This window comes from Podarcis bocagei, assembly GCF_964188305.1.
Source record: "Podarcis bocagei genome assembly, chromosome: 4".
Lineage (NCBI taxonomy): Eukaryota > Metazoa > Chordata > Lepidosauria > Squamata > Lacertidae > Podarcis > Podarcis bocagei.
Window position 1 is genome coordinate 96,604,055 of NC_138128.1, and position 27,769 is coordinate 96,631,823.

The 27,769-nt window shown below is 46.8% G+C and overlaps 1 protein-coding gene across 2 annotated transcripts in view; it reads right to left on the reverse strand.

Moving 5' to 3' along the window:
- The window catches only part of ARHGEF5 (Rho guanine nucleotide exchange factor 5), a 70,339-nt gene that overhangs the window by 30,935 nt on the left and 11,635 nt on the right, over positions 1-27,769 (reverse strand). Inside the window, exons 1-2 of one of the 2 annotated variants that reach the window (XM_081191523.1) lie at positions 19,261-19,787; positions 983-4,763 (exon numbers count right to left, since the gene is read on the reverse strand). In XM_081191523.1, coding sequence (XP_081047649.1) covers positions 983-4,763; positions 19,261-19,317 — 3,838 coding nt within the window. In that variant the 5' untranslated portion in view covers positions 19,318-19,787. Of the gene's footprint in view, positions 1-982; positions 4,764-19,260; positions 19,788-27,769 lie in introns of those variants that run through there. The other variant, XM_081191524.1, reaches the window with a different exon arrangement.

Consider the following 27,769-nt stretch of genomic DNA (forward strand, 5'->3'; position numbering starts at 1 on the left):
ATCTGAAGTCCAGTTCCCAGCATTAAGCACACAAGATGACCCTGCTGGGTTATATCATGTTCATCTCATTTTCCAACTATGCCTAGCCAGATCCTTGCCGGAAGCCCAAAAGCAGAGCATGTGGACAACAGAGCCTCTCTCTGTTCCAGTTCTCTGATACTGATCACTCTATCCTCTGTGAATCTGCCAAAGGTGGTGACCATCAGCACTGCTATACGATGTGCGAAAGGCCCGCCCATGGCTTAGACGGTTTCAAAAGTGAAATCTAAAGACAGATATATCAATGATCAGTAGCCATGGTAACTAAATGGAACCTCCATGTTCAAAGACCGTATACCTCAGATTTTCAGGTGCTTGGGACATAGTGAGAAAGTCTGTTGCTTACATGCTCTGCAGAAATCTAGCTGGCAACTGTTGTAAATGGGATGCTTGATTAGACGGATATTTGGATGAGCAGGACTCATTTCTTTTAAAGTTGGGAGCTGGCTTTCAGATACAGTGGTACCTCGGGTTAAGTACTTAATTCGTTCTGGAGGTCCGTTCTTAACCTGAAACTGTTCTTAACCTGAAGCACCACTTTATCTAATGGGGCCTCCTGCTGCCACCGCACCGCCGGAGCACGATTTCTGTACTCATCCTGAAGCAAAGTTCTTAACCTGAAGCACTATTTCTGGGTTAGCGGAGTCTGTAACCCGAAGTGTATGTAACCTGAAGCATATGTAACCCGAGGTACCACTGTAGACTGATGTTAGTCTATAACAGGTCTGCTCTCCTTCCCTGGGGGGCGGTGTTGCGGACTGGCATCCGGGACCCCCCAGTGACCTGGCTGGAGGGCGGAGGCATGCCACCCACGTCATGGGTACTCCCGGCCATGTCAAACCCCCAGCCGTCCAATCGGCACAGCTGGGGGCGTGGCCGGGGGGCAACCTCCTTTCACTTTTCTTGTCATTTTGATAAGGAACAGGGATTAAAAGTCACTCACCTAATTCATTGTCCGTTGGTATTGAGATCTTCCTCAAACCCTGCCGATGCCAGTCTTTGCTTTTTGCCCGGTGTTTGCTTAGCACTTCCTGCTTCTTTGAACTGGATGTTGGTTCTTTTGCGTCTGCACTTTTATTTGGACAACTAGTACATTTCTCTAAGGGTAGGTGCCTGGCTCCGCCTTCCTTTCTGGGAAGCACAGGTGGGACTGTGTCCTCTGCATCTCTCTTAGCATCTTCTCTCTGGGACTGCTGCCACCACTGTGGCCCTTGACAGGCAGCCTGTTCTCTGCATGGGTGTCTGATAGTTGGTGGAGATGGAGGGCCTTGCTGGAAAAAGTGTATTGGGTTGGTGAAAGCTATAAGTGAAGGTTGCATTGGACTTCTGGCCTCTGCAACTTCAGACATTTTCTGACTCCTTACTGAGGGATGGAGGCTGTATTTATTTGATGACTTCCCATCGCATATATCCATAGTATCAGGAATGTTGCAGGAGGAGTCTTCCACTGGCCCACTGTTTCCCGAAATGCCAACATCTGTGTGTATCTCCAATAGACTGGATGCTTCGTGTATATTCCTGCCCTTCTGGCCTTGTGAAGTACCTGCCCCTTCTGAATTGTCCAACTGTACAACAGGGAATTCTTCAACTCTGCTGTCTATGTTTGGAGCCTGGGCAAGCTTTTTGGCTTCAGCAGCATAGGATATGGTCTGAGAGATGCAGTCGGCAACAAACACACAACCACTCCCATCTATAGAGTTAACAGGTAGAGTAGACTCTGGTGCTTCAACTGGTTGTTGGGCAAACTGATCACCATCAGGAGCTGGAGGTATGTTGGAGCTGGAAGCTGGACGTGGAAGCTGAAGGTCCCTGTTAAGAGCAAAGGCTGTGGGATTGGAGTTAAACTCAGGAGCTACAGATTCCCTGGTTTGGCTAGAGTTTGCTAGTTGAATGGGGTGATCGGCAGGAAACACCGAATCAGAATGGAGTGGATGTGGCATATGTTGGTTGGAATTGCATTCTGTCGCTGGGGGCTGATTAAATAGTTCATTGTCAGGTGTCGGGACTGAAGACTGTGGCGCCTTAACGGCAGTGGACTTTGGGGCTAAAAACTGGCAAGCTTCACTGGGAGAGGGCAGTTGTTCTAGGAGCTGACTGGGTTGACTGGGTGCAAGAGCAGGAGTGAGGGGCTGAGGAAGGGTGTCTGCATTAGGTGCAGGGCTTAAAAACTGAGCAGAGTTGCTGTAGTCTGACACAGTTGGCATGAGCTGATTTAAGCGGCTGGAAGCAGGCTCTGGAGGAATGGCCTGATCCGAGGCAGGTGTTGGGGTCAAAGGCTTTGCTGGCTGAGCCACATCTGAGGTCTCCGTGTTGCCACCTTCTGTTCCACCCTCTTCAAGAACTAATGAACATGGTGACTCACTGATTAAAGTTTGTTGTTCCATGCAAAGTGTATCTCCTCCTGCTTCCTTTTCTGGAATCTCAAGGCTCCTCATTGGGGTTTCCAAATAACTTATGGTAGTGTCTTGTGCCTGGAATGATTCTGGATCAGGGCTGAATTCTACACTCTGTCTGTCTGTGTTGGACAGACCCTCCTCTGATGGTATACTTTGAAGGATCTCAGAAGCAGTACCCTGAGCAACTTCATATAAGTCTTTACCAGATATGTCATTTTTGCTGGAAGCCCATATGTCTGCATCACTGCTCAATACTTCTCCACAATCCATTCTGTTCAGCTGACATGGCTTAAGCATATTCTGGTTTTCTGGCTCTTGTGTAGATTCTGATTCTTTACATGGCACAATAGTACCATCTCTGGCTCTCTTGCCAGCACCTTCCTCCAGAGAATCTTCCTCTGTTGAGGTCCCCAGTGATGAGGCAGTGATATGGATTTCACCATCAATAGGGTGATCCACAGGCTGAGAATCATAAATCTGTGAATCAGGTGTTACTATTAAATATCTACAGGATGGTGGTCTTCCTTCACCATCAAGACTCATAACACTTGTCTCTTCACCACCATATTCGCTGTCCTCTCTTTCAATAGCTCTTCTGTCTTCCTCAGGGGGTTGCTCACTGCCTTGGCTATTATGGCCAGCTTGGTCAACGATGCCAGAGGATTCCAGTTGTCTAGAATCATGGCATGTTGGAGCCTGTTTCCTTGGGCTCTCACACACTGGGATACCTTCAGATATCGACATAGCTCTTGCCTTTGCTATTTGTGGGTTACCAGAGTCCTGTGTCCAGACTGACTTTGGACCGTGATTTGGAGATGAGAGCTCCTTGAAAGTGAAATTAGATGCTTCGGCCTCAACCAAAGAACAGTTCTTGTTTAAATCAGGAAGATCCACGTTCATTTGCAGTGCGTTTAAACCTAGTGGGGCAGTTCTCTCTCTCTCTACCCCTTGCTTTGATGCTTGACTTATCTGCACACAACAGTCTTGTTGTTCCTGACCTTTGTGTCTCAATTCTAGATTATTCTGCTCTGTTTCCACTTTTTTCTCCATTCCCTTCCATTCCAGGCATTCCTCATTTAGTTCAGTGTCTTCCAACTCTGGTGGGTCCAATTCTGCAGGCCCTGACTCCAATGATTTTGATACCTGAGATGATTCTGCTTCATCACAATCAGTAGCATGCTTTGTTTTCACCGTCTCCTTTAGTGAACGAGTCTTGCTTCCTCCTATGCCATCCTCCTCCTCAAGATGGAGGACAGTGCAAATAAATGAATTTTGTCCCGATTCTTCCACTTCTTCTCCTATATCTGAATTACTGTCTACTCTATTGGAGTCTGGCAGAGACAAAATTTCTTTAGGCTTTGGTTGTTGCACATCATAATGTATTTCCCCACCCTTAGAAAATTCAAAACTTGGCTGGAAAAGTGCAGAAGATTTCACACCCTCTCTTTGTCCCTTTAACTCTCTTACTTTCCCCTCTTCATTCACTATGGAGGTATCTGGGTGTATCTGGCCGGCTCCTTCGGTCTTAGGGGACATCTTCTCATCAATCTCCGCTGTGACTTCCATATTTGGCATATGGCTCTTGTCTAGTTCATATTGAGGCTCTAGTTCCGATGAGTGATTTTCATCTGATCTGCCTTTGGAAGGCTCAGCATTCTGGTGATGCTCTGAAACATCATGACTCACCAGGGGACAGTCATAGGCTGATTCCTCACTAGCAGAAAAAGTGCCTGTTAAATGTGTTTCCTCACACAGTGTCTGAGAAAATGCATCACGAGGGTTCAGAGCTTGGGGAAATCCAAGAACAAAGGTTTCACCTTTTATCTCTCCCACCACGACCTCACTGGGAATACTTGAGATCTGTTCAAGAGTTGCTGTACTGAAAAGGGAAGATTCATGATCACTTAAGGAATGAGCAGCTTCAAGTTCTCTCTGACGGGAATCAAAAGGGGCCTCCTTGTTATCCTCCAAAGTGACTTCTTGTATATTGAGAAGATTTTCTTGCTCGGAAAATCCTCCCCAATTCTCTGGATCTCTCTGGCCTCTTTCTAGTCCCATGGATGTCTCTCTTTCCACAGGGCTAGGGAATCTGCCCCATATCTGTTCTTCCATGACAAAGAGAAGTGGCAGGGCTTGAGAAAAAGAGTTCTTTTTATCCTCTGCTCTCACTGCCACCCTCTCTTCAGAAACATCGCTCCTGGTGAAAAATTCTGTGACATCATGGTGCCTTCTGGCTGGTGCAGGATTAGACGATTCATTGAATTTGTGGGTTGCTGAGGGGAAAGGATCTTCCCCTTTGATTTTTTCAGACTCCATCAGTGGCACATCCTGAAAATCAGAAGAAGAAGAGGAAGAATTACTATAAGGCTATGGCTGACCAGGAAATGTTACACTTAAAAGCATTCAGCCACACACTTAATCAACAGGAAGAAGAAGAAGAAGAAGAAGAAGAAGAAGAAGAAGAAGAAGAAGAAGAAGAAGAGAAGTCGGAGGGGAAAGGTGGGCAGACAACTTGCATTCAGGTGTGTAAAAAGAAATGAAAAGAAAGAGAGCAAAGAATGTGGACTCCAACTACCTGAGGCTCAAACTACCTATTATGCAGAGTTCAATGATTCTTTCCTTGACATATTTTTCTCCCCAGCCAAAACAAGCTGCAAGTCTGAACAGAAGAAGGGTGAGCTCCTTTCTCTCTGGTAACTTCCCAGCTTAGAATCATCATTCCAAACTTTAAAAAACGCATTGGGAATAATGATTCTAACTTCGTTTTACACCCATGGAAGGAAAGGTCCAGAGAGGCTAAGGAGGAGATCACCTATTTCAACCCCTTCAATGACAATCTTGAGTTGCAGACAGCTGGAGAGGAAGGTCTGTCTCTGCCCATCTTTTCTCCAGTCAGGATGCTTTGGCTTAAAAGCAATAAGGATGAAAGAATCATGGAACTCTTTCAGAATCAGGTACTTGCTCTGCAGTCTCAGGTTTCTTGTTTGAAAAAATCTTAAACATACATGAGCATTTATTGAAATCTCAGAAGCCAGAAGGATGGCTGAATTACAGTTTCTAGTAGTTGGGGTGGTGCTTCCACAAGCCTTGCATAGCTCTCTGTCCTTCCCCCAAACCAGATAAATTATGTAAATTCACACAACTTGCATTATTCAGAAGGGTCATTCCACATCAAATCAATGCAAAAAAAACAAGGGATTCGCCACCCACCGTCTCGCATTTTGATGAAACTTGGTATACACCCTTCCCTTATGCTTGAAAGAACCCTCCTTAATTTCCCCACTCTATCTCAAACAGTTTTAATTTTATAGCACTTCAAGGTTTCGTGAAATCTGTGTTTCTGTCCCTCTTGAGAACTTGGGCTTGTGTGCATTTTATTTTTCCCCCTCCATAACCAATAATCAGATCTCTTTGAAATTTTACACAGAGATCAATAACATGATGAGCATTTCAGGAAAAAAATACACCAGCACACAAAAGATTTTATAAATGCCTTAAAAAATGTATAAATGTAGCTTTTTTGGTGGAAAAACTAGGTTTAGAAAACCTAAATTTTCAGCATCAGGGCACAATGAAATCAGAAGTTTTTCATGGTGAAAAATTTGCAAAGACATGCTCTTTCTCAACAAAGAATAAAATTTATGGGTCTATTATGTCTTGGAACAAAATTTTAGGGGGAGGCCATAACACCACCACCAGGGACACGGGTGGTGCTGTGGGTTAAACCACAGAGCCTAGGACTTGCCAATCAGAAGGTTGGCGGTTCGAATCCCCACAAAGGGGTGAGCTCCCGTTGTTCAGTCCCTGCTCCTGCCCACCTTGCAGTTCAAAAGCACGTCAAAGTGCAAGTAGATAAATAGGTACCACTCCAGCGGGAAGGTAAACGGTGTTTCCGTGCGCTGCTCTGGTTCGCCAGAAGTGGCTTAGTCATGCCGGCCACATGACCCGGAAGCTGTACGCCAGCTCCCTCGGCCAATAAAGCGAGATGAGCACCGCAACCCCAGAGTCGGTTACGACTGGACCTAATGGTCAGGGGTCCCTTTACCTTTACCTATAACAACACCAACAACAAGGTAACAAGAAACAGCCACAACTTGGATGGCTTTAAAAGAGGACTAGACAAACGAATGAAGGAGAAGGCTACATCCTGTCAGATGCCAGTTGCTGGGAATCAGGTCCAGCTTGCTGGCTTCCAGTGGGCACCTGGTTGGCTAGTGTAGAAAGAGGATGCAAAACTAGCATGGCTCTTATTTTTTTAGGAAATGACCAGACATTGAAAACCCTCAAGAGGCATTCCTTAGGAAAGGAGAGACCTGCAACACTAATCACTGATTCTCAGGAATTCAGCACTACTCCAGAAATGGAGGCCAGATCCACATTCCTCATGCAAAACCAACTTCATTTGAAAAGACCGTCAGAGACATGAGGAGGCAAAACTTGTAAAATGTCCAAGTTTGCCTTAGCTTCTCTGTTGAATATACTGTTATGTGACTCTCCCAAGCAGTGACAGGTTCCAGGAAGCACAGTGCTTCGCCATGTTTGGTTTCCTTCGGAAAGAGGTCAGTTGAGGTTTATGATGCTTAGTAACATTTGTCTACAAATAAAGAGGTTGAGCATAGGTGGAAGCAGAGTTTAAGCACTCCAAGACACCAAGTTCTACTGCTTCACATCAGATCTCTAGGCAGAAGCAACCAGCAACTCAAAAATGCTGTTAGCTTACAAAATGCAAACTTAGCTCTCTGTGGGTTCATCCACACTTCCGCATGCCTAGAAAGCTTGGGTCTTGCCTCTCGACCTACTCCTTTCACAGAGAAAACCCATTCTTTGGTGCTAAATCACAGCAAACGTCAATTCAGATAAAACCTAGCAGGACCAGATAAGCCCTGTCTCTCATTCAAAAACTGTAGTGCATGGTTCATTTCACACAGATTATGTCATCCTTATGGCAAGGTGGGTTGGGGACAAAGGCACGCCCCCCCTCCTTTCAGATATTTCCTAACCATTCAGAAGATTTAAGGAGAATTGTCTAGCAGATCCCATGGAAACACACAACAGGAAAACTCTGACATCAATTTGAGATACTTTATGGGAAATGATTCATAAATGGAGTAAAACAAATAAATATCACCGGATGTTAATACTCCATCAGGTCCAAAACACTAGCCCAATATTGCCTCAAAGTGGCCCCCGGGATCATTGTTTTCACAGAAAAAGGATAGTAAACGTAACCATTTTTGCACTGGCAAACCCAGCTTTGCTCTGGGTGAAGTTGTCGCCGCTGCTGCTGAGTCAAGCTAGAGTTCTGCAGAAAGGAAGTGTAAGCCTTTGATTTAATACTGGAGTATTAGGTCGTAGCTGAGATTAAATCAAAACAGCATAGATGCCAGTCAGTATGACCTCCTAAGGCAGGGGTCAGCAAACCTTTACAGCAGGGGGGGCGGTCCACTGTCCCTCAGACTTTGTGGGGGGCCAGACTATATTTTGAAGGGGGGAAAATGAACGCATTCCTATGCCCCACAAATAACCCAGAGATGCATTTTAAATAAAAGGACACATTCTACTCATGTAAAAACACGCTGATTCACGGACCGTCCGCAGGCCGGATTTAGAAGGCGATTGGGCCGGATCCAGCCCCCAGGCCTTAGTTTGCCTACCCATGTCCTAAGGGTTGGGAGCTGCACTTTACTAACACCCATTTTATACATGTTTAAAGTCTCACTGGTAATAAGAAAACGGTGGCGGTTCTAAAACCTTAGGAAATTCTACACACAATGTTTCTGTTTATTACATTTCTTTAAAGAATACTCTTCCATTAATTTTGCACACCGTTTAGAACACAATAAAAGACAATAGGGAACCAATGGGAAATTACCGTGTTACAACTCACACTTTTCCCTTTAAGCTGTGGCTGGCTCTCTCTCCCCCCCCCCCCGCCCTTTCCTGTCAACTGCAATTCAGAAGGGAAAAAATGAGGGTAATCAGCTGGAGGAAGATGATTCGTGAGAATGACCCTGCAAGGATTGCTCCTGCAGCCTCTTGCAACACAGGCAGCTGTAAGGGCATGTGGCTCAAGAGGGGAGTTAATGGGGTAGCAGAGCCCAGGCTTATTTTCACTGGAAGGGGGAGCACAAGGCTGAATGTAACCCCCCCACCACTCTGAGATTTTACTACTCTTCCTTTCTGTTTGCTTGCGTGCTTAGCTTCATCCAAGGCATTATAAAAATGCTTCACTGTGACTGGAAATTATGGTGGAGTAAAAGGGACGCGGGTGGCACTGTGGGTTAAACCACAGAGCCTAGGAGTTGCCGATCAGAAGGTCGGCGGTTCAAATCCCCGTGACAGGGTGAGCTCCCATTGCTCGGTCCCTGCTCCTGCCAACCTAGCAGTTTGAAAGCACATCAAAGTGCAAGTAGATAAAGGTAAGCGGGAAGGTAAACGACATTTCTGTGCGCTGCTCTGGTTTGCCAGAAGCGGCTTAGTCCTGCTGGCCACATGACCTGGAAGCTGTATGCCAGCTCCCTCGGCCAATAAAGTGAGATGAGCCGCGGCAATCCCAGAGTCGGTCATGACTGGACCTAACGGTCAGGGGTCCCTTTACCTTTACCTAAAAGATCTTTACAAAGCTGAACCGTTAGTTTAAAGCAGAGTTCTTTTTGTGTGGCCAGGCGAAGACCCCCCCCCCCGACCCCAGCTGACCCCCAGGAGGAATAATGACTCATGACAACATGTTATGGGATTAAAATTGGCCACAACTTTATAAAACATTCAGGTGTAGGGAGACCTTGGCTTAGGCATTAGGCGTTTATCCCTCCCGGCCCCCGTCCGGGGATCTGGGGAACATCAGGGTTATCCAAACTGTGTGGGGATTGGGCTGGCTCTGGAAAACGTCTGTTCAAGCAGAGAGCCCACCCCCCATTTTGCCACAACGCAGGGGAGAGCACTGATAACCTAACAGCATATGGCCAGTGACTCCCTTCCACACAACCCCTTTAATGGGGAACCCTGGGATCACCACTGCAGGGGGGTATGGGTCACCGCTTCACGCCCCCACCCCCACCCCATTTGGGGAAGATAGACTAAAGGATTCTGCCCAAGGCCTGAAACCACCAAAGTTATGACATTTTTGCTACGGGGAAGGCAAAACCTGCCAATGCAGGGAAATTCCTTCCCGGTCCCTCGACAGCAACCATCAATGACCATAGCAGCACCCACATACCTGTAAAAAGGTGGGGAGCGGTCATTACAAACAACAGCTTCTTTGCTGCTTAATTAACAAAAACCGGAGGTGCTTTACAAACTTGTAAACAAAATCCTCTAGCCTGTAAAACTTAACAAGATGAATTTTCTGAGGATTTTTCTAGACGATCCATAAATGAGTGTTTATTTTTCATTAAATACTTTTATTAATGTAAAATCAAAGGTACAAACAGGAAGGAACATAACCCAACATTTTTATGCTGTTTGGTGGAGTTTAATTTCTTATATGTCAAATTCAGATATACAAAACTCTCTTCCCCCACCAAATTGTGAAATTTGATTTTTTTAAATATTATCTGCTCTTTGTTTGTTTGGAAAAGACAACCTCTATCCTGCTCCTATGTATTGTAACTTTGATTATGTTCTTCCCTGTACTTTTGATTTAACATAGATGGGTATTTATGAATTCTTTTTTCAGTTATTGTACACGACACCCTCACAAGCCCCAGTCCAGTACCAGTAGCACAATATTCTGCCCCATGGAATGACTTTTTTTAAAAAAAAAAATGGAGTTGTTTCCATAAAGTACCTTCCATTTGCTAGGCACTGTGGAAACAGGAACTTACTGGCACTACTATGCAATTTCAAGTCATGGACTCAGAATAAACCTCTTGGCCTCTTGGCCCCTTTTCCTGTCACATTAGCCTTGAAGTTTTTTTCAAGGATACCTAGGATATGTAAAGGGACACGGGTGGCGCTGTGGGTTAAACCACAGAGCCTAGGACTTGCCAATCAGAAGGTCAGCGGTTCAAATCCCTGCAACGGGGTGAGCTCCCATTATCCGGTCCCTGCTCCTGCCAACCTAGAAGTTCAAAAGCATGTCAGAGTGCAAATAGATAAATAGGTACCGCTCTGGTGGGAAGGTAAATGGCGTTTCCGTGTGCTGCTCTGGTTCACCAGAAGTGGCTTAGTCATGCTGGCCACATGACCCGGAAGCTGTACGCCGGCTCCCTCGGCCAATAAAACGAGATGAGTGCCGCAACCCCAGAGTTGGTCACGACTGGACCTAATGGTCAGGGGTCCCTTTACCTTTACCTTTAGGATATGTAAAAGTTCCAGAAAAGGAGAAACCACTGCGTCTGGCTTAGCCCACCAGTTCCCCAGTGGGTGGGGTTGGGATTTCTGTGTGTGGCTATATCCCTGTTCCATCATCTCAGTCTCTCTCATTGTACCCCTCTTGCGGAGCCTTGTGCAAAGCTAAAGGACTGAGACCATAGTCATCTTCTGTCCCATGCATGAAACAGAGAAGGGCAAGTGAAGCAATGCTTTCACTTCACCCTAGACTTCCTGGAAAGGAAGACATGGCATCACCGCCTCCTTTCTCAGGCACCCTGTGCAAAGTGGTCTTTGCTGGCTTGCTGTGCGCCTCCTCTTTCTCACAGGGAAAGAGGAAGAGTGGGCAGCAAATTGACACGGAATGATGAGCCCTCGGAATGGTGTTTATTGTGGGTACCACATGTGTGTTTAGTGGTGGGTTTATTCTGCTTTATTAGGACTCATCCACACTGGAGTTGAATGTGGATGTGAAGCGGCATGAATGGACACAGTCTTAGTTGTTCTGTCATGGTTTCCTAATGCTAGCACATCACTGCTGTCCAGGGAGACTATAGCACAACCACAGTCAGACGAAAAAGAACTCCAAACATTCATGGTATGAAAAGTTGCAGAATTTCAGCAGGATGTTGGAGGATTTGCAGCGCTTAGTATCACTGCCTGGCTATTCCAGCAATTGAATCTGTGTTGGATCCAGGAATAGAGCCTACCCTCTCAAACTCGTAACAATGTACTGCACAAATTAACAGTTAGGGTAAGGTCAGGGAAACAGAATAATCTTAGTCCCAAGAAGGGGCGATCCGACACTAGAATTACAGGGAGAAGGATTCTGGCCTAGGAGTCATCCCAGGATGCTTGCTTTTCAATTGCAAGAAATTGTTCTTAACGAGTCAGTAAAGGTAAAGGGACCCCTGACCATTAGGTCCAGTCGCGACTGACTCTGGGATTGCGGCGCTCATCTCGCTTTATTGGCTGAGGGAGCCAGCGTACAGCTTCCGGGTCATGTGGCCAGCATGACTAAGCCGCTTCTGGCGAACCAGAGCAGCGCACGGAAACGCCGTTTACCTTCCTGCCGGAGTGGTACCTATTTATCTACTTGCACTTTGATGTGCTTTCGAATTGCTAGGTTGGCAGGAGCTGGGACCGAGCAACGGGAGCTCACCACGTCACGGGGATTTGAACCGCCGACCTTCTGATCGGCAAGCCCTAGGCTCAGTGGTTTAACCCACAATGCCACCCGCATCCCAACGAGTCAGTACTCTACCATGAATTCTCACCCCACCCCTCCCTGACACAGACACACGCGATCGGAGGTATAGTGCACTTAAGCTCAAGTGCTATTTGTGTGAACGTGAGTGTGTGGCTGTGTACACGTTGCTAAGGTCTCGCCCTGCTTGAATATGGGTGAATGAGGGCAGAACCAGTTAAAACCTGAAACTTTGAAGATGGTTCTAGCTGTTTGTTCTTCAGGGAGAGATGATGGAAGCAGAGGACGCAGTCGTTTGCCAGGAAGGAGCTGTGAAACCTCACTTGTTCCTTCCTTCTCTCCCTCTCTCCCTCCCTCAACACTTCTTTCGGTTTAAGCCAAACCCTGTCCTTGGAGTTCATTAACCAAAGGGTGTGGTTTCACATATTGTATTTGTTACTTCACATTCCACACCGCTACCTAAGCTCCACCCTTGCAATTCCCCTTGTGGGTTTTTTGGAGAAAGGTAACCTGCATTCAAATGTTTTCAAAGCAGGCTGGTTGCCGTGTAGCTTCATTTCTGAATCGGACAACATTTTACCCTGTTCAAAAGTCTCACACTCATGCAAGTGAAATATGGTGAGCAGGTCATGAACTAAAAGTGAACCTGACAGCCAGAAGGCCTGTAAAACCAGGGCTTTTTTCCAGCCGGAACTTGCCGGAACTAAGTTCCAGCATCTCTCAGGTGGGCACCATTGCCATTATAAGAGAACAAGGGAGGTGTTCAAGGTGAGTTCGGTGCACCTCTTTTTCTAGAAAAATAGCACTGAGTAAAACCAAACTTAGCACAGCTCAGCTGTCATCCATTCCACTCGCACTGTGTTGCCTAGGAAGATGAAGGGCTTAATAGGCAATAAAGAGGATAATAATACTTTGTGCATTTGTGCAACATTTTAGAGCATTCAAAACACTTCACATGCACAATCGCAGTAATTGTACAGAATATCTAAGCCTTCCCTTGCACTGCCAAAAGAAAATTTACAGTCCAATCCTAGCAATGTTTACAGAGAAGCAAGTTCCACTGAGTTCAGTAGGATTCACTTCCTTCCTAATATGTATGCTTACAATGTCAACGGGGGATGTGTGAGGCGGCCCTGCCTTGCCGCCCCAGGCTCCTTTGGGAAGGGCAAGATATAAATGCAATGAATAAGAATAGCAGCCTCATGGTCAGAGCTCTGGGTCGGGCCCCACCTTGCTTCGAAGGGTCCCTGCCTCAGACCCCGCATAGGAGCAATATTTGGAAATCCAAATATTCAATCCTCCCATTGACTTTCATTGGGAAAATCAAGACAACAATGAACTGCTGGTTTTTGCAATTGGTACATGACATTTGGGGAAACTGTAGCTCCTCAAGGGGGGGATTAATCCTGCAAATTTCCAGACAGGTAGGCCCAGCTGTGTGGTCTCTCCCCCCCCCCCGCATGACCTCATGCTTCCTGAATTCCATGGTTGGCCACCTTAGCCTCTTGGGAATGGGAATCTGAGAGCTAGCTGGGGGGGAAATCTGCTGCATTACCACTATTTTGCCATTGTTGCCTGATAGCTGGGACATGGCTGCCCTCTGGCCTAAGTGAGATTGACCGGTGAAGCCTCTTCAAGTGCTGGAGCAAATTGTTGGTGGTGTAATGCCCTGCTACTTCCCCCGTTCAAAGTCTTCTTGCAGTGATGGCAGATATCAATGGTGGGATCCATTCCCACCTTGCAGGAGACCCACATCATGCTCTGCCGCTTGTGTGGAGAATCAGGCTGGTGACTACTCTCAGTCTGGAGGCTCAGCAGAGGACCAGTGTAGGGCTTAGTCACGGATGGGTGTGTGTCATCACAAGACCATTGGGGTATCTCCTGATGGCACTGGAGAGGGTCCCAGCTGCTCCACTATGCTCTTGACAGAAGCACTGTTGCCTGCTGTCCATCAGTGGGTGAGGGTGAGGACCCCTCTTCTCTCCCACCAATGGTCCTGTCAGCTTGCTGCTGCTTCTATTGCTTCCTGCCTCCTGAAACAATCTCCTGGCAGCTGGACCACTGGCCTTTCAGCCTGACTGGGCGACAAGAGTAAGTCTGGCAGCAATTCTGCCAACTCTGGCCATGGTGGCAACAATGACATGGAAGCTTCATAGAAGAATCCATAGGCTGTATTCATAGACTCATAGAACTGTAGAGTTGGAAGAGACCCGGAGGGTCATGTAGGTCAGGCATAGGCAAACTCGGCCCTCCAGATGTTTTGAGACTACAGTTCCCATCATCCCCCTGACCACTGGTGCTGTTAGCTAGGGATGATGGGAGTTGTAGTCCCAAAACATCTGGAGGGCCGAGATTGCCTATGCCTGATCTAGGTCAACTCCCAGCCATGCAACCAAAGCATCCATGACAGATGGCAATCAAACTGCTTTAAAGTTCTAATGAAGGAGAGTGCACCACCTTACGAGGGTTTCCAAGGTGGGCACAGCACTCTGTCAACATTGGGATGCTGGCTGCCATTTTGAATCAAGATGACATACCAAAACGTGACTTTGGCTCAACTTTGTCCATTTCCTGACACAGATTTGGTCAAACTCGACTTGAGTTTTCTTTCTACCCTGGCAACGGAATGGTTCACACACTTGATGATTATCTGTAGCATCAGGTGAATAAGTTCCCTTTCTTTCTTTCATAAACATTATACATTGCTCGATTTTTTAAATTTATTTTTAAAATCCTTTCAAGATAAAGATAAAAAGGAAAGCAAGAAAAAAATACAACCCTACTTTAAAACATACAAAAGTGAAAATACTAAAACATTAAAATTACCTCAACTTTCTATGCATCTGGGTAGGCTTCTTTAAGGAAGAATGTTTATGGCAGGCACCAAAAAAAGAGCAGAAGGAAGGCGTCTGCTCAATAAGCAGGGAGTTCCAAAGCTTTTACAAATGCAGAATGGCTATTTATGTTGCACTTGTAGGAATGCCAATCAAAGAGGTCAAGTGGGCACATGTGGGACAATGTGATGTCGTAGGTAAAGTAGTCCCCAGTTGTTATGATTACATATGCTAATACAGTCATACCTCAGGTTGAATATGCTTCATGTTGAGCACTTTCAAGTTGCGCTCCGCGGCAACCCAGAAGTAACGGAGCATGTTACTTCTGGGTTTTGCCGCTCACGCATGTGCAGACGCTCAAAATGATGTAACGCGCATGCGCAGAAGCAACGAAAAGCAATGCGTGTGTGCGCAGACGTGCCATTGTTAGTTATGTTTGCTTCTGGATGCAAATGGGGCTCTGGAACGGATCCTGTTCACATCCCAAGGTACCACTGTAATAACACCTTGAAATTGGCCGGGCAGCAAATCAGCAACCAGTGCTGAGCACAGGTGTTATACGTGACAGGGCCTCACTCCTGTCAGCAATTGTGCTGCAGCATTCTTCACTAACTGAAGCCGCCTGATCAAGCGCATGGGAAGCCCCACATCAAGCACATTGCAGTAATCCATTCTTTCAGTAAGCGACACCTGAGTTACTGTGGCTAGGCATTTGTGACTCAGCCGTCACAAATCACCTCACGTCACCTCAAATGCCGTGTTTTGCATTTCACACATTCAGCTGCTTGTCATCCTGTAGTGATAAACTGTGCTTGTGAAATCTCCATAGATCAGGAGCCTTGTGGACAATCGTGGACAATCCTTTTGTGTGTGTAATTCAGCAATAAACATGTTCTTTACATGTCATGGCTGCAGTTGGAATCTGCTGAAGTGGATAAAGATCACTAGCAAAATATGTGCCATTATGATTTGAGGGGGAGAAATGGAAAAGAGGCGTATCATCCTGGGCCCTGGAAGAAAGGAAAGCAGGAGATCCAGGGTAGTGGGAACTGTCTATGGAAATGACAGATCACGATTCATCAGTGTTTTTAGCCAATGAGTGAAGTGAAGAGCTGCAAGGGATAAATGAGTTGTTTGGAAACCAGGTAATATCAATCCCTGCCAGGGTCCTGCTTGGCATAGTTCATAGCTTCTCTGAGTTATTCAAGCCCCTTCGCCACAGCAAGGCAGTGATCCATGAAGCGATCCATATAGTTAAAAGCTATGGTTTTCCCAGTAGTGATGTATGGAAGTGAGAGCTGGACCATCAAGAAGGCTGATCGCCGAAGAATTGATGCTTTTGAATTCTGGTGCTGGAGGAGACTCTTGAGAGTCCCATGGACTGCAAGAAAATCAAACCTCTCCATTCTGAAGGAAATCAGCCCTGAGTGCTCACTGGAGGGACAGATCGTGAAGCTGACGCTCCAATACTTTGGCCACCTCACGAGAAGAGAAGACTCCCTGGAAAAGACCCTGATGTTGGGAAAGATGGAGGGCACAAGGAGAAGGGGATGACAGAGGAGGAGATGGTTGGATAGTGTTCTCAAAGCTACCAGAATGAGTTTGACCAAACTGTGGGAGTCAGTGGAAGACAGGAGTGCCTGGCATGCTCTGGTCCATGGGGTCACAAAGAGTCGGATACGACTAAATGACTAAACAACAGCAACAACCAGGGTCCTACCAGGGCCATATCTATAAAGGTGCAATTGGAGAAATTGTACCAAGAGACAATTGCTTTCTGGAAGCAGCTCTGGAGGTAGCAGAAGAAACACTGTAGTACAGTGCCCACAACCCCCACCTCCTTAAAGGACACCATGGTCAATGGTATTGAAAGCCACTGAGATGCCAGGAAAAACTAGCAAGGTCACACTCCCCACATCACTCTCCGGAGATAGAATTCTATCCAGAGATAGAATTTCAATCCGTGACCACTGAGATCTATTCCACGTTATCAGCACTCTCAGTAATAATAATAATAATGATACTAATAATAATAGTAATTTATTATTTATACCCCACCCATCCGGCTGTGTTTTCTCAGCCACTCTTCCAACAGAATATTAAAATACAGTGGTACCTCGGGTTACATATGCTTCGGGTTACATACGCCTCAGGTTACACACTCTGCTAACCCAGAAATAGTGCTTCAGGTTAAGAACTTTGCTTCAGGATAAGAACAGAAATCGGGCTCCGGCGGTGCGGTGGCAGCAGGAGGCCCCATTAGCTAAAGTGGTGCTTCAGGTTAAGAACAGTTTCAGGTTAAGAACGGACCTCCGGAACGAATTAAGTACTTAACCCAAGGTACCACTGTACAATAGTCTATTAAACATTAAAAGCTTCCCTAAACAGGGCTGCCTTCAAATGTCTTCTAAAAGTCTGGTAGTTGTTTTTCTCTTTGACATCTGGTGGAAGGGCGTTCCACAGGGCAGGTTCAACTATCGAGAAGGCCCTCTGGCTGGTTCCCTGTAACTTGGCTTCTCACAGCAAGGAAACCTCCAGATGGCCCTCAGCACTGGACCTCAGTCCTTATGCCTGCAGTACATATTACCAACTGAAGGGATATAGACCCCACGAGCTACATCACCATTGCTAGGAAGCTTCAAGAGATCCAACATCAGTTACACTTGCTGGTGATCTGAGCTGCTCCTCCAAAGCCATCCTGTTTATGGGATGGTCTTTGGTAGCTGCTAATTCAGACAGCCAATGAATGCTCAAGGCCTCTCGTTGGCATGAAAATGCTTCTGGAAGGAAGCGTGAAGAAAGTTGCTAGGCCTCTTGCCCAATATACACTCTCACACCGTGTCTTGTCTGCCTCAGGAACCTGGCATGAGACCCAGACTTGGTGGACCAAAGAGCAGCAAAAGTCCTTCCAACTGTGATACTTAGCATGTAGAGAGCACCTTCAGGTGTTCAAAAGGCTTCAAGTGTAATCATTACAACACTCCTACAAAGCAGGGCACTATCAATCCCATATTGCACGAAGGGGGCCAAGGCAGATAGTATAGCTACTCTAACAACTCATGCACACTTAGCCTTGCTCCACATTTCTAGGTACAGATCTGTGCTTTAAAGCTCCCTGCCTGAGTGCTTTTTTTGTGGGAGGCACTGCTTTCCTCACAAAAGCTTACTCATTGCTGCTGAATCAGTGCAAATGGCAATCTGCGGAAAACCTGAATGGCCACTTGTTCCGATTCAGCAGTAAAGAGCAGCTTTTCCTTGAGGAAAGTGGCAGGGGTGGGGGAAAGCACTCAGACATGGACCAGGAAAGCACAGGCTTGTGCATGTGACACACGGGGCAAAAAGTGAGTGTGTAAAGTGAGTTTATAGAAGAAGTGAGCTTTGAAGTATGGACCTCCTCCAATTGACATAGCTCAGTGTCTTAGCCACAATCGTATACAAGCCAAGTACCATAAGTTTCTGCTTTGTTCACTAGCCTCTAGTACTGTGGGCAGCTGGATTTTGCTCACTAAATTCTTTACCCCTGCTCAGCAAAATGATGGAGAATGTTTATTTTCCATCTCAAAGCAACCTCTCTTACTAAACAGCAGGTTAAAAAGCACCAAGTGGATGGATAATAAAACATGCCATATCCGTTCAAAATGTTTCACATACATTATTTCAGCAACACTTAACAGCACCCTGTAAAGCTTGCAAGTACAGTGGTACCTCGGGTTAAGTACTTAATTTGTTCCGGAGGTCCGTACTTAACCTGAAACTGTTCTTAACCTGAAGCACCACTTTAGGTAATGGGGCCTCCTGCTGCTGCTGTCGCGCCGCCAGAGCACGATTTCTGTTCTCATCCTGAAGCAAAGTTCTTAACCTGAAGCACTATTTCTGGGTTAGCGGAGCCTGTAACCTGAAGCATATGTAACCCGAGATACCACTGTATTATTTTCCCCATAAACACTGAAACAGAGACAAGGAAGGCTTACCTGAGCCTATCTAGTAACTTTTATGCTAGAAGTAGGATTTGCATGATGGGTTTTCCGGTTCATAGCTGGACCAGAAAGCACCAGGATTTGTTCTGAGTACTATGATGCTAATTCTCATGATAAATTATACTTATCATGTATATAAGCACATTCAGGGGTTCAAAATGTTTCATTGAAGTAGCAAAGGCTTCTTCTGAGTATTATGAAACATAGCTTAGCCATTGTGCTACAGCAGTTGTCCTAATGCCTTGCCGGGTCAGACCAAAAGTCCATCCAACTCAACAGTTTGTCTGCAACAACCACCAGGCTCAGGCAAGAGATACGGCCTTCTCTTCTTATGTATTTCCATCAGTGGGCAATACTTATAGGCATGTTGCTCCTGAACATGAGGTTCCCCATGCCTATAAGAAGCACAGAGTTCTTCAGTATGCGACTCACACCCTGTACAAAGCAATTAACTCAAAAGCTGAGACCCCAGCCGAGTAATTCAAAATACTTGTTACCTTCTTTGGCCGTCTCCAATAGCAATCCATCCTGTTCTTTGTTCCTTTGTATCCCATTTGCTCTAATCCAGTAATGCACACAAGCCACACACACACAATGAGGTCTATGAGAACTCCAGAGGACTTCCCCTTGCCCCTAAGCAAGGGTTTAGTGGCCAGGCCTGCATCAGCGAGACAGTCTTACTCCACTGCTTGGCAGAGGAAGGGGGGCTTGGTAGTTGATGCAAGCACACGGGGTTTTGTATGCAAGGTATCCGTGAGTGTGGCTCCTGGGGGTCCTTCAGGATAAACCAAGAGGGAGCCTGGGAAAGGGCTCGTAGCCAGCAGAATCTTCAGAAGCCACCGTTGCGGAGTTGTTCTCTCCCCCGTCTTCCTGCATCACATCCGAACAGGGAAATAAAGGAATCCAGCTCTGTTTGCTTACAGCTCCTTCTTGAGCCACTCCTTCATTGTGCCTGAGCGGAAGCCAGGACATTGGGCAACTCCGAAGGTCGAGTCTAAACACCAGCAAGCTATGAGTAAGTTGCATTAAAAGTATATGCCATTTCTATTCTTGGAGGGTTTTTTCCTCCTCCTGTGACATCATCATCAGCGTCAGGAAATTTCACCACACTGAGCTGCACTCCACGTTTGTGGCTGCAGCAGACGGTGGGGGAGGGGGGAGCACAGGAAAAAGAACAATCGGTTGGTAAATAGGAAACTTTCCACACTGAATAGGGAATGAGCAGAAAGTCACCCAGTTCACAATTTGAATATAATCTGTGCTTCTCATCAAAATACACAAACTGAAATGAACTTTTGAAAGTAGGACTTCTTCCAGTTTTGCAGTGCAGCTCTCCAAAGTGTGGAAAAAATATACATTGAGGGAAAGTCTGTACAAAAATACACACATTACTGGAAAAAATGCACAATATCGCATTATATGCTGGGAAATTGCTTGCAGAAATGCACAAAAAGTGTGCGAATTTTCATGTGAACTTTTTTTTTTAAAAGGAACAAATAGCCAGCTGATGCAGAAATGGAAAAATGGGAAACTGAAATTGAGAGATTCGTCAGTTTCTGCTGCTGAAGCCAGCCATGAGCGGCCTGACATTGACTTGCAAGTCTTGTTCACCATCACTGCCTGTTGCATTGTGCAGAGGCGACACACACTGAAACTCCAGGCAGCCAACACCGAGGTCACAAGCATCACTTAGGTCAGAGGTTTCAACCTTCTGGGGTCCAAGGCTTCCTTTACCAAGTACATTCTATCTGTGGCACCCCTGTGGGGCTCAGAAGCCTGGTTATGTCACCCATTGCCTGCAGAGCTGGTAGCCTCTCACCCTTTTTCGAACACCCTCCCCTGGGGAGTGTTCCCTCAGCCTCCACTCCTCTCCCCTCTTCTTGGGAGTCCTCTGGACGGGCAGCTGCTTCTGTCCCTGAGTCTCTGAGCTGCCCCTGCCCCAAAGAGAACATGGAGTGCAACCATTCGCCTGCAGAGCTTATAGCCAGGGCTGCTGCAATAAACAGCTGTGCAAGCCTTTGAGAGGCAGAGACATGAGAGGGCATCAGAGGAGGGAGGGAAGAAGAAGAAAAAGAAGAAGAGTTTGGATTTGATATCCCGCCTTTCACTCCCTTTAAGGAGTCTCAAAGTGGCTAACAGTCTCCTTTCCCTTCCTCCCTCACAACAAACACTCTGTGAGGTGAGTGGGGCTGAGAGACTTCACAGAAGTGTGACTGGCCCAAGGTCACCCAGCAGCTGCATGTGGAGGAGCGGAGACGCGAACCCGGTTCCCCAGATTACGAATCTACCACTCTTAACCACTACACCACACTGGCTCTCAGGAAAAAGGGACAGAGGCCAGTGTTGCCCACGGCACCCCTGACCATCATTCAAGGCACCCCAGGGTGCCACGAGACACAGGTCGATAACCACTGACTTAAAGGTGGACAAACGCTGGCTCCCTCGGCCTATAGAGCGAGATGAGCATGCAACCCCAGAGTAAAGGTACCCCTACTAGGTCTAGTTGTGGAGGACTCTGGGGTTGCGCGCTCATCTCGCTCTATAGGCCGAGGGAGCCAGCGTTTGTCCACAGACAGCTTCTGGGTCATGTGGCCAACATGACTAAGCCTCTTCTGGTGAAGCAGAGCAGCGCACAGAAACGCCGTTTACCTTCCGGCCGGAGCGGTACCTATTTATCTACTTGCACTTTGATGTGCTTTTGAACTGCTAGGTTGGCAGGAGCAACGGGAGCTCACCCTGTCACGGGGATTCGAACTGCCGACCTTCTGACCGGCAAGCCTTAGGCTCTGTGGTTTAGACCACAGTGCCACCCGTGTCCCTCAACCACTGACTTAGGGAGAAGCATTCAAGCAGTAATTATCTTCATGACAACCAATCAGTCTTCATGCACTCTCCCTGCACCACCAACAGGACCCCCTAGATCAGGGGTGATGAACCGCCTGTCTAATGGGTGAGTACAGCCCTTCAAGAAACTCTAGCCAGCCTTGGCGACTCTCTCCAAGCCACACTCCCCTCTCCTCAGGCCATGCCCCTCTCTGGCCCTGCTCAAGTGCTTTTGCCTGTGCAGAATGCATCCTTGGGCTGTGGCAATGCTTTTTCCTTGGCTGAAAGGCACGTGGCGGTGTGTGTGTTTGTATGTGTTTACATGCGTGCACACCTCTGTTGCATGGCTGGAATGCAGCCCATGGTACGAAGGCAAAAGATGTTTCCCTTGCTCTGCCCACCTTTGCCTCTCGCCTCACCCACCAGCGGCATGCAGGGCATGATGGAATGCAGCCCTCTGGCTGAAACACCCCTGCCAGAGACCAGGGTGTTCTCTCCTCCCTCAGCATCCCTCAGCTGGGCTCTGGGCAGGGCATGCTATGTCATGACAGCTGGAAGGATAGTGATTTATTAAATGTATTTGGCTGATCATCAAAAAATAATCTAGGTGGCTTAGAAAGCAAAAAACAAACACCATACGTACAAAACAAAACACAAAGTATAATGATTAAGACGGTAAAAACCAACGGCATAAAGCTTTCCTTCCAGCGGAGACGGAATAAAACCATGCGCAACTCAGCATAAAACCACACAAAGAGTTGTTTAAAACCACATTTTTGAAAGTGCAGGGTTGATTTTAAAAATGCAAACTTGAAAGGCCTGAGTAAATGAAGTGAATGAATAAGAAGATGAAGAATGTCTTAGGTGGCCCTCCCCCGGGGAGGATGTTCCTAGTGATGTTAAATTCCTGAGAATAATCTTTTGTATTTTTCTCGAGAATTTAACATCACTAATTGTTCCAAAAGGAAGGTGCCACCACCGAGAAGTCCCTCATTTTCCTAGCTATCCACCTCACACCGCTTGTCAGAGGACTTCAGGGATGGGAAATGCATTTGGCCTGTATTTTAGTCCAAACCAACCTAATCTGCACATCCTTTCCCAGTAAGCATATTTGCCATCATATTTTATAACGCAGCTCTACAGCCAACCAATATGCATAAGAATGCATTGTTTTAGCGGCTCCCTCTCCCAAATGCATATATTAGGCACAATGGTGTATAAAATGTCAATATGAGGAGACAGGCACCGAAAAATGAATACAATTTTTGTGCAGACTTAAAAAAACAAAAACAAATAAAGGTTTACAAATAGATTTGGAAGTTTGCTGAACTTAAGAGTGGAAAAATGAGAAATGTAGAGAAACAGTAAGTGACAGATTTGTCTCTCTCCAGTAGATATGGATCAGGCTTTCCTGCAACTGACAGGCAATAGCCAGTAAATCACTTCTCCCTGGGACACGGCATTCTCCTGCAAGAAGCGTTACTTGTTGGGAGCATGCCAGATGCTCAGACGCGAGGCACAAACTAGCCTCCCATTATGGGCAACCACCACCTGTGTGTCAATGCATATGGCTGAGGGCTCCTAGGATTGGCTTTGTGGTATATCTTTCGGCATATCTCTCCCTATGTGCAGAGCAACTCATGTACAGTGGTACCTCGGGTTACATACGCTTCAGGTTACATACACTTCAGGTTACAAACTCCGCTAACCCAGAAATAGTACCTCGGGTTAAAAACTTTGCTTCAGGATGAGAACAGAAATCGTGCAGAAGCGGCACAGCAGCAGCAGGAGGCCCCATTAGCTAAAGCGGTGCTTCAGGTTAAGAACAGTTTCAGGTTAAGTACGGACCTCCAGAACGAATTAAGTTCTTAACCCGAGGTACCACTGTATAGCTATGTGAATGCAGGAGAGAAAAGATAGCATACATTAAGAATGGGTGAACTTTCAAGCTTATCAATACTGTCAGAATTCGAGGTGGCATCCAGGGCTCTGGATTGGGAAAATGTTGTGCAAACTTCTATTTACCCATCTTTTTATATACAGTGGTACCTCAGGTTACATACGCTTCAGGTTACATACGCTTCAGGTTACAGACTCCGCTAACCCAGAAATAGTGCTTCAGGTTAAGAACTTTGCTTCAGGATGAGAACAGAAATCGTGCAGAAGCGGCACAGCAGCAGCAGGAAGCCCCATTAGCTAAAGCAGTGCTTCAGGTTAAGAACAGTTTCAGGTTAATTATGGACCTCCGGAATGAATTAAGTACTTAACCCGAGGTACCACTGTACTAAAAAGTGCTCCAGTCAATAGCTATGCTCATTTCAACAGGCGACAGTTAACATTCACACCTTTCCCCACTGCAATCAATGGGACTAATCAATGGGCTTAATTTATTATTATACTGTGGTTGAATATTGTGTTTCCAACAATACACCTGCAGTTCTTAAGGTATAGGTTTGGTTGTGCTTTAAGAACCCCAAGCCACCCCAGGAGAATAAAGACACAAGGACACAGAATTTAGGTTAATATTATTGGGCAAATTTAGGCCACCACTTTATTGGTTACAGAATGTGAGCGGTATTGGCTTAGGCATTCAGCATCAACAGACTATATCTGATTCCTGCCCGCCTTGCCGGGAGTCTGGTAAGGGTAAACCACCAGCAGGGGAAGCCCTGCCAATGTGGATCGACTTGAGCATCCCCTGGGCTCCCGCTGGGGTCGTGGCATGGCCCTAGCCCCTCCCCGGGCTTCGGATGAGATCCATACTCCTGGATTCCTTTAATGGAATACCCTTCCGCATGGAGGGACAGGTGATCGCTATTCCAATGGCTAACCTCCAAACCTTACAAAGTTGTGACGTTAGCTACGTGGTAGGCAAAAACCAAGTGGCTGGTGCCAATTTGCCAAGTGGAAAAAGTCCTACCAGGCCCCTTAACGGCAGCCAACTGAAGTCCATAGCAAGGCCAGTGCCCCTACCTAAAAGAGGGTGGGAGGGCAGGAGATCTGCGGCGTGAGGCTGAAAGAGAAGCTGCCAGAATCGCACCACGGGCCCCCTCAGCGCCCTGATTGGCCGCCTGGCAAATGGCATGGCTGGCTCACCCTCAGCGGGACGCTATCCCGCACCATGCTGAGGTGGGGGTGGGGCCTGGCGGCATGAGCGTAACCCGGTCCCACTCAGAAGCGGAACTGATCTCTCAAAAGTGCATCCACTCTCTTTCAAACATAAAATAGTTCCTTGTGCAGTATACTGCCCTGTGATCCTTAGATGAAGGGTGGTAAAAGGTAAAGATAAAGGGACCCCTGACCATTAGGTCAAGTCGTGACCGACTCTGGGGTTGCGGCGCTCATCTTGCTTTATTGGCCGAGGGAGCTGGCATACAATCATGTGGCCAGCATGACTAAGCCGTTTCTGGCAAACCAGGGCAGCCCACGGAAATGGCGTTTACCTTCCCGCTGAAGTGGTACCTATTTATCTACTTGCACTTTGATGTGCTTTCAAACTGCTAGGTTGGCAGGAGCAGGGACCGAGCAACGGGAGCTCACCCCGTTGCGGGGATTTGAACCACCGACCTTCTGATCGGCAAGCCCTAGGCTCTGTGGTTTAACCCACAATGCCACCCGCATCCCAACGAGTCAGTACTCTACCATGAATTCTCACCCCACCCCACCCCTCCCTGACACAGACACACGCGATCTGAGGTAGGAAGTATAGTGCACTTAAGCTCAAGTGCTATTTGTGTGAACGTGAGTGTGTGGCTGTGTACACGTTGCTAAGGTATCGCCCTGCTTGAATATGGGTGAATGAGGGCAGAACCAGTTAAAACCTGAAACTTTGAAGATGGTTCTAGCTGTTTGTTCTTCAGGGAGAGATGATGGAAGCAGAGGACGCAGTCGTTTGCCAGGAAGGAGCTGTGAAACCTCACTTGCTCCTTCCTTCTCTCCCTCCCTTGATGTGCTTTCAAACTGCTAGGTTGGCAGGAGCAGGGACCGAGCAACGGGAGCTCACCCCGTTGCGGGGATTTGAACCGCCAACCTTTTGATCGGCAAGCCCTAGGCTCTGTGGTTTAACCCACAGCACCACCCGCATCCCTATGACGGGTGGTACATAAATCTAATTAAAAAAAATACCATAAATACCCTTTCTTTAAAGGGCCACAAACATGCTTTGGTGTCTCAGATTCAAATTCCCCCAGCACCTCCAAGTACAAGAGACTCAAGTTGCAGCATGACAGGGAAGGACCCAAGAGACTCGAGAGTTGCTGCCAGTTCATTCATTCCACACAACTAGTTTTTTATGTCACAAATGTTCCTCCGTTTCCTATTTGTGGTGCACAGTTTGCTCAAATTTACCTTGAGTTTGCACTTTGGTTTTGGGAAGTGGCATCTCCTTGGTGAATACGGGAACATACGACTGTTTATGTTTTTTAATCCAGGAAAATGTGATAATTCACCCAGATAGAGCATACGATCTAGAGCCTGGTGGATCAGGCCCATGGCCCATTTGGTGCAGCCTCTTGATCTCGCAGTGGGCATGCAGCTGCCTGTTGCAACAGGTATTTGAAGGTAGCTCTTTCTCCTCCATGAATTTGTCTAATCCTCTTTTAAAGCCATTGCTTGGTGGTGGCTTGGTGGAACGCTTTTACTTGAGTTTTACGGGCAACATATTGAATATATTTTGGAAATTGGTTTGTACATTTGTTCTCTATAGGTTTGACTGCCTTTCAAGATATGAATTGGCAGGAAGGTTCCCAAGGTAGGGGTGGTGATCTTTGTTGATATTTGGAAGCCTGCCACCATTTTGATTCAAGATGGAAACATCACTCTTGTGTGACTTCACCCATTTTTTGACATGGGGTGGTGGTGGTCATTCAGTTGTTCTTGTTTTTATTTTGATTATATACCTTGTGGTTTAAATTCTGATTTTATCATGTGAACCACCCTGAAACCTGTGGGCATGGGGCAGTATATACCGCCACCAAACTTGGCATGAAGGTTTCTGAGCTGGGGATGGGGGACTTCAATGACGTTGAGGTACTGGGAGCGATTTTGAATCCAGAAGGCAGATTGAAATGTGATTTTGTATTGACTTCATCTGATTTTTGGCACGACTGATCCCAGCTCACAAATGACACTATTGCAGGGGGTGGGGATGGGGTGGGGTGAAAGAAGAATGATTCTCTAAAGGCTGTCCATTATGCTCACAGTAGAGTCAAGGTTTTAACCACTGAGCTTTGAACCATCCTTAGCCACATTTGCAAAAAGCACCCTACCATATTCCATACCTATAAAACCACCTTTTCCTTGTCTGCGTATGTGTGCATGTGCTTGAGATCATGGGAACCAGGTAGATACTGCCTGCCTGGCTGAAAAGAGATGCCTATCACTGGGCATTGATACTTCACTGGAGATGAAAGCGCCTCTGCAAAGTAGTTGAATCTCATCAGGCAATATGGGGAAGTTATCAGCCTAAACATCACTCTACTCTTAGTGCTGACTGTGCATGACATGGAGTATGTGCTCAGTGGGAATCTTTTGCAATCGTGGGAAAAGCAAATTTATGTTTAATGTTGCTTAATAGGTTCTGAGACGCAGGTGGCGCTGTGGGTTAAACCACGGAGCCTAGGACTTGCCGATCAGAAGGTCGGTGGTTCAAATCCCTGCAACGGGGTGAGCTCCCATTGCTCGGTCCCTGCTCCTGCCAACCTAGCAGTTTGAAAGCACCTCAAAGTGCAAATAGATAAATAGGTACCGCTCTGGCGGGAAGGTAAACGGCGTTTCCGTGTGCTGCTCTGGTTCGCCAGAAGCAGCTTAGTCATGCTGGCCACATGACCCATAAGCTGTACACCGGCTCCCTCGGCCAATAAAGCGAGATGAGCACCACAACCCCAGAGTCGGTCACGACTGGACCTAATGGTCAGGGGGTCCCTTAATAGGTTCAGGCAACAAGTGGAGAAGAGATTTCAGCAATATGTAATGGTGGGAGGGCAAGTAGAAAGAGCGGGCTCAGGCAATGAAGCCTAGTGTGAGGGGGGAGACACAACAGAAGTATGTTAAGAGTCCCCTTTATTTTATCATTTGGCTGGGGGAGGTATGAAAAGGTCAGCTCATTTACCACTTTACTAATGGGGAGAGGGACATCTGCTGTTCGTGCGAAGTTGCAAGAATGTGCTCATATAAAATGAAATG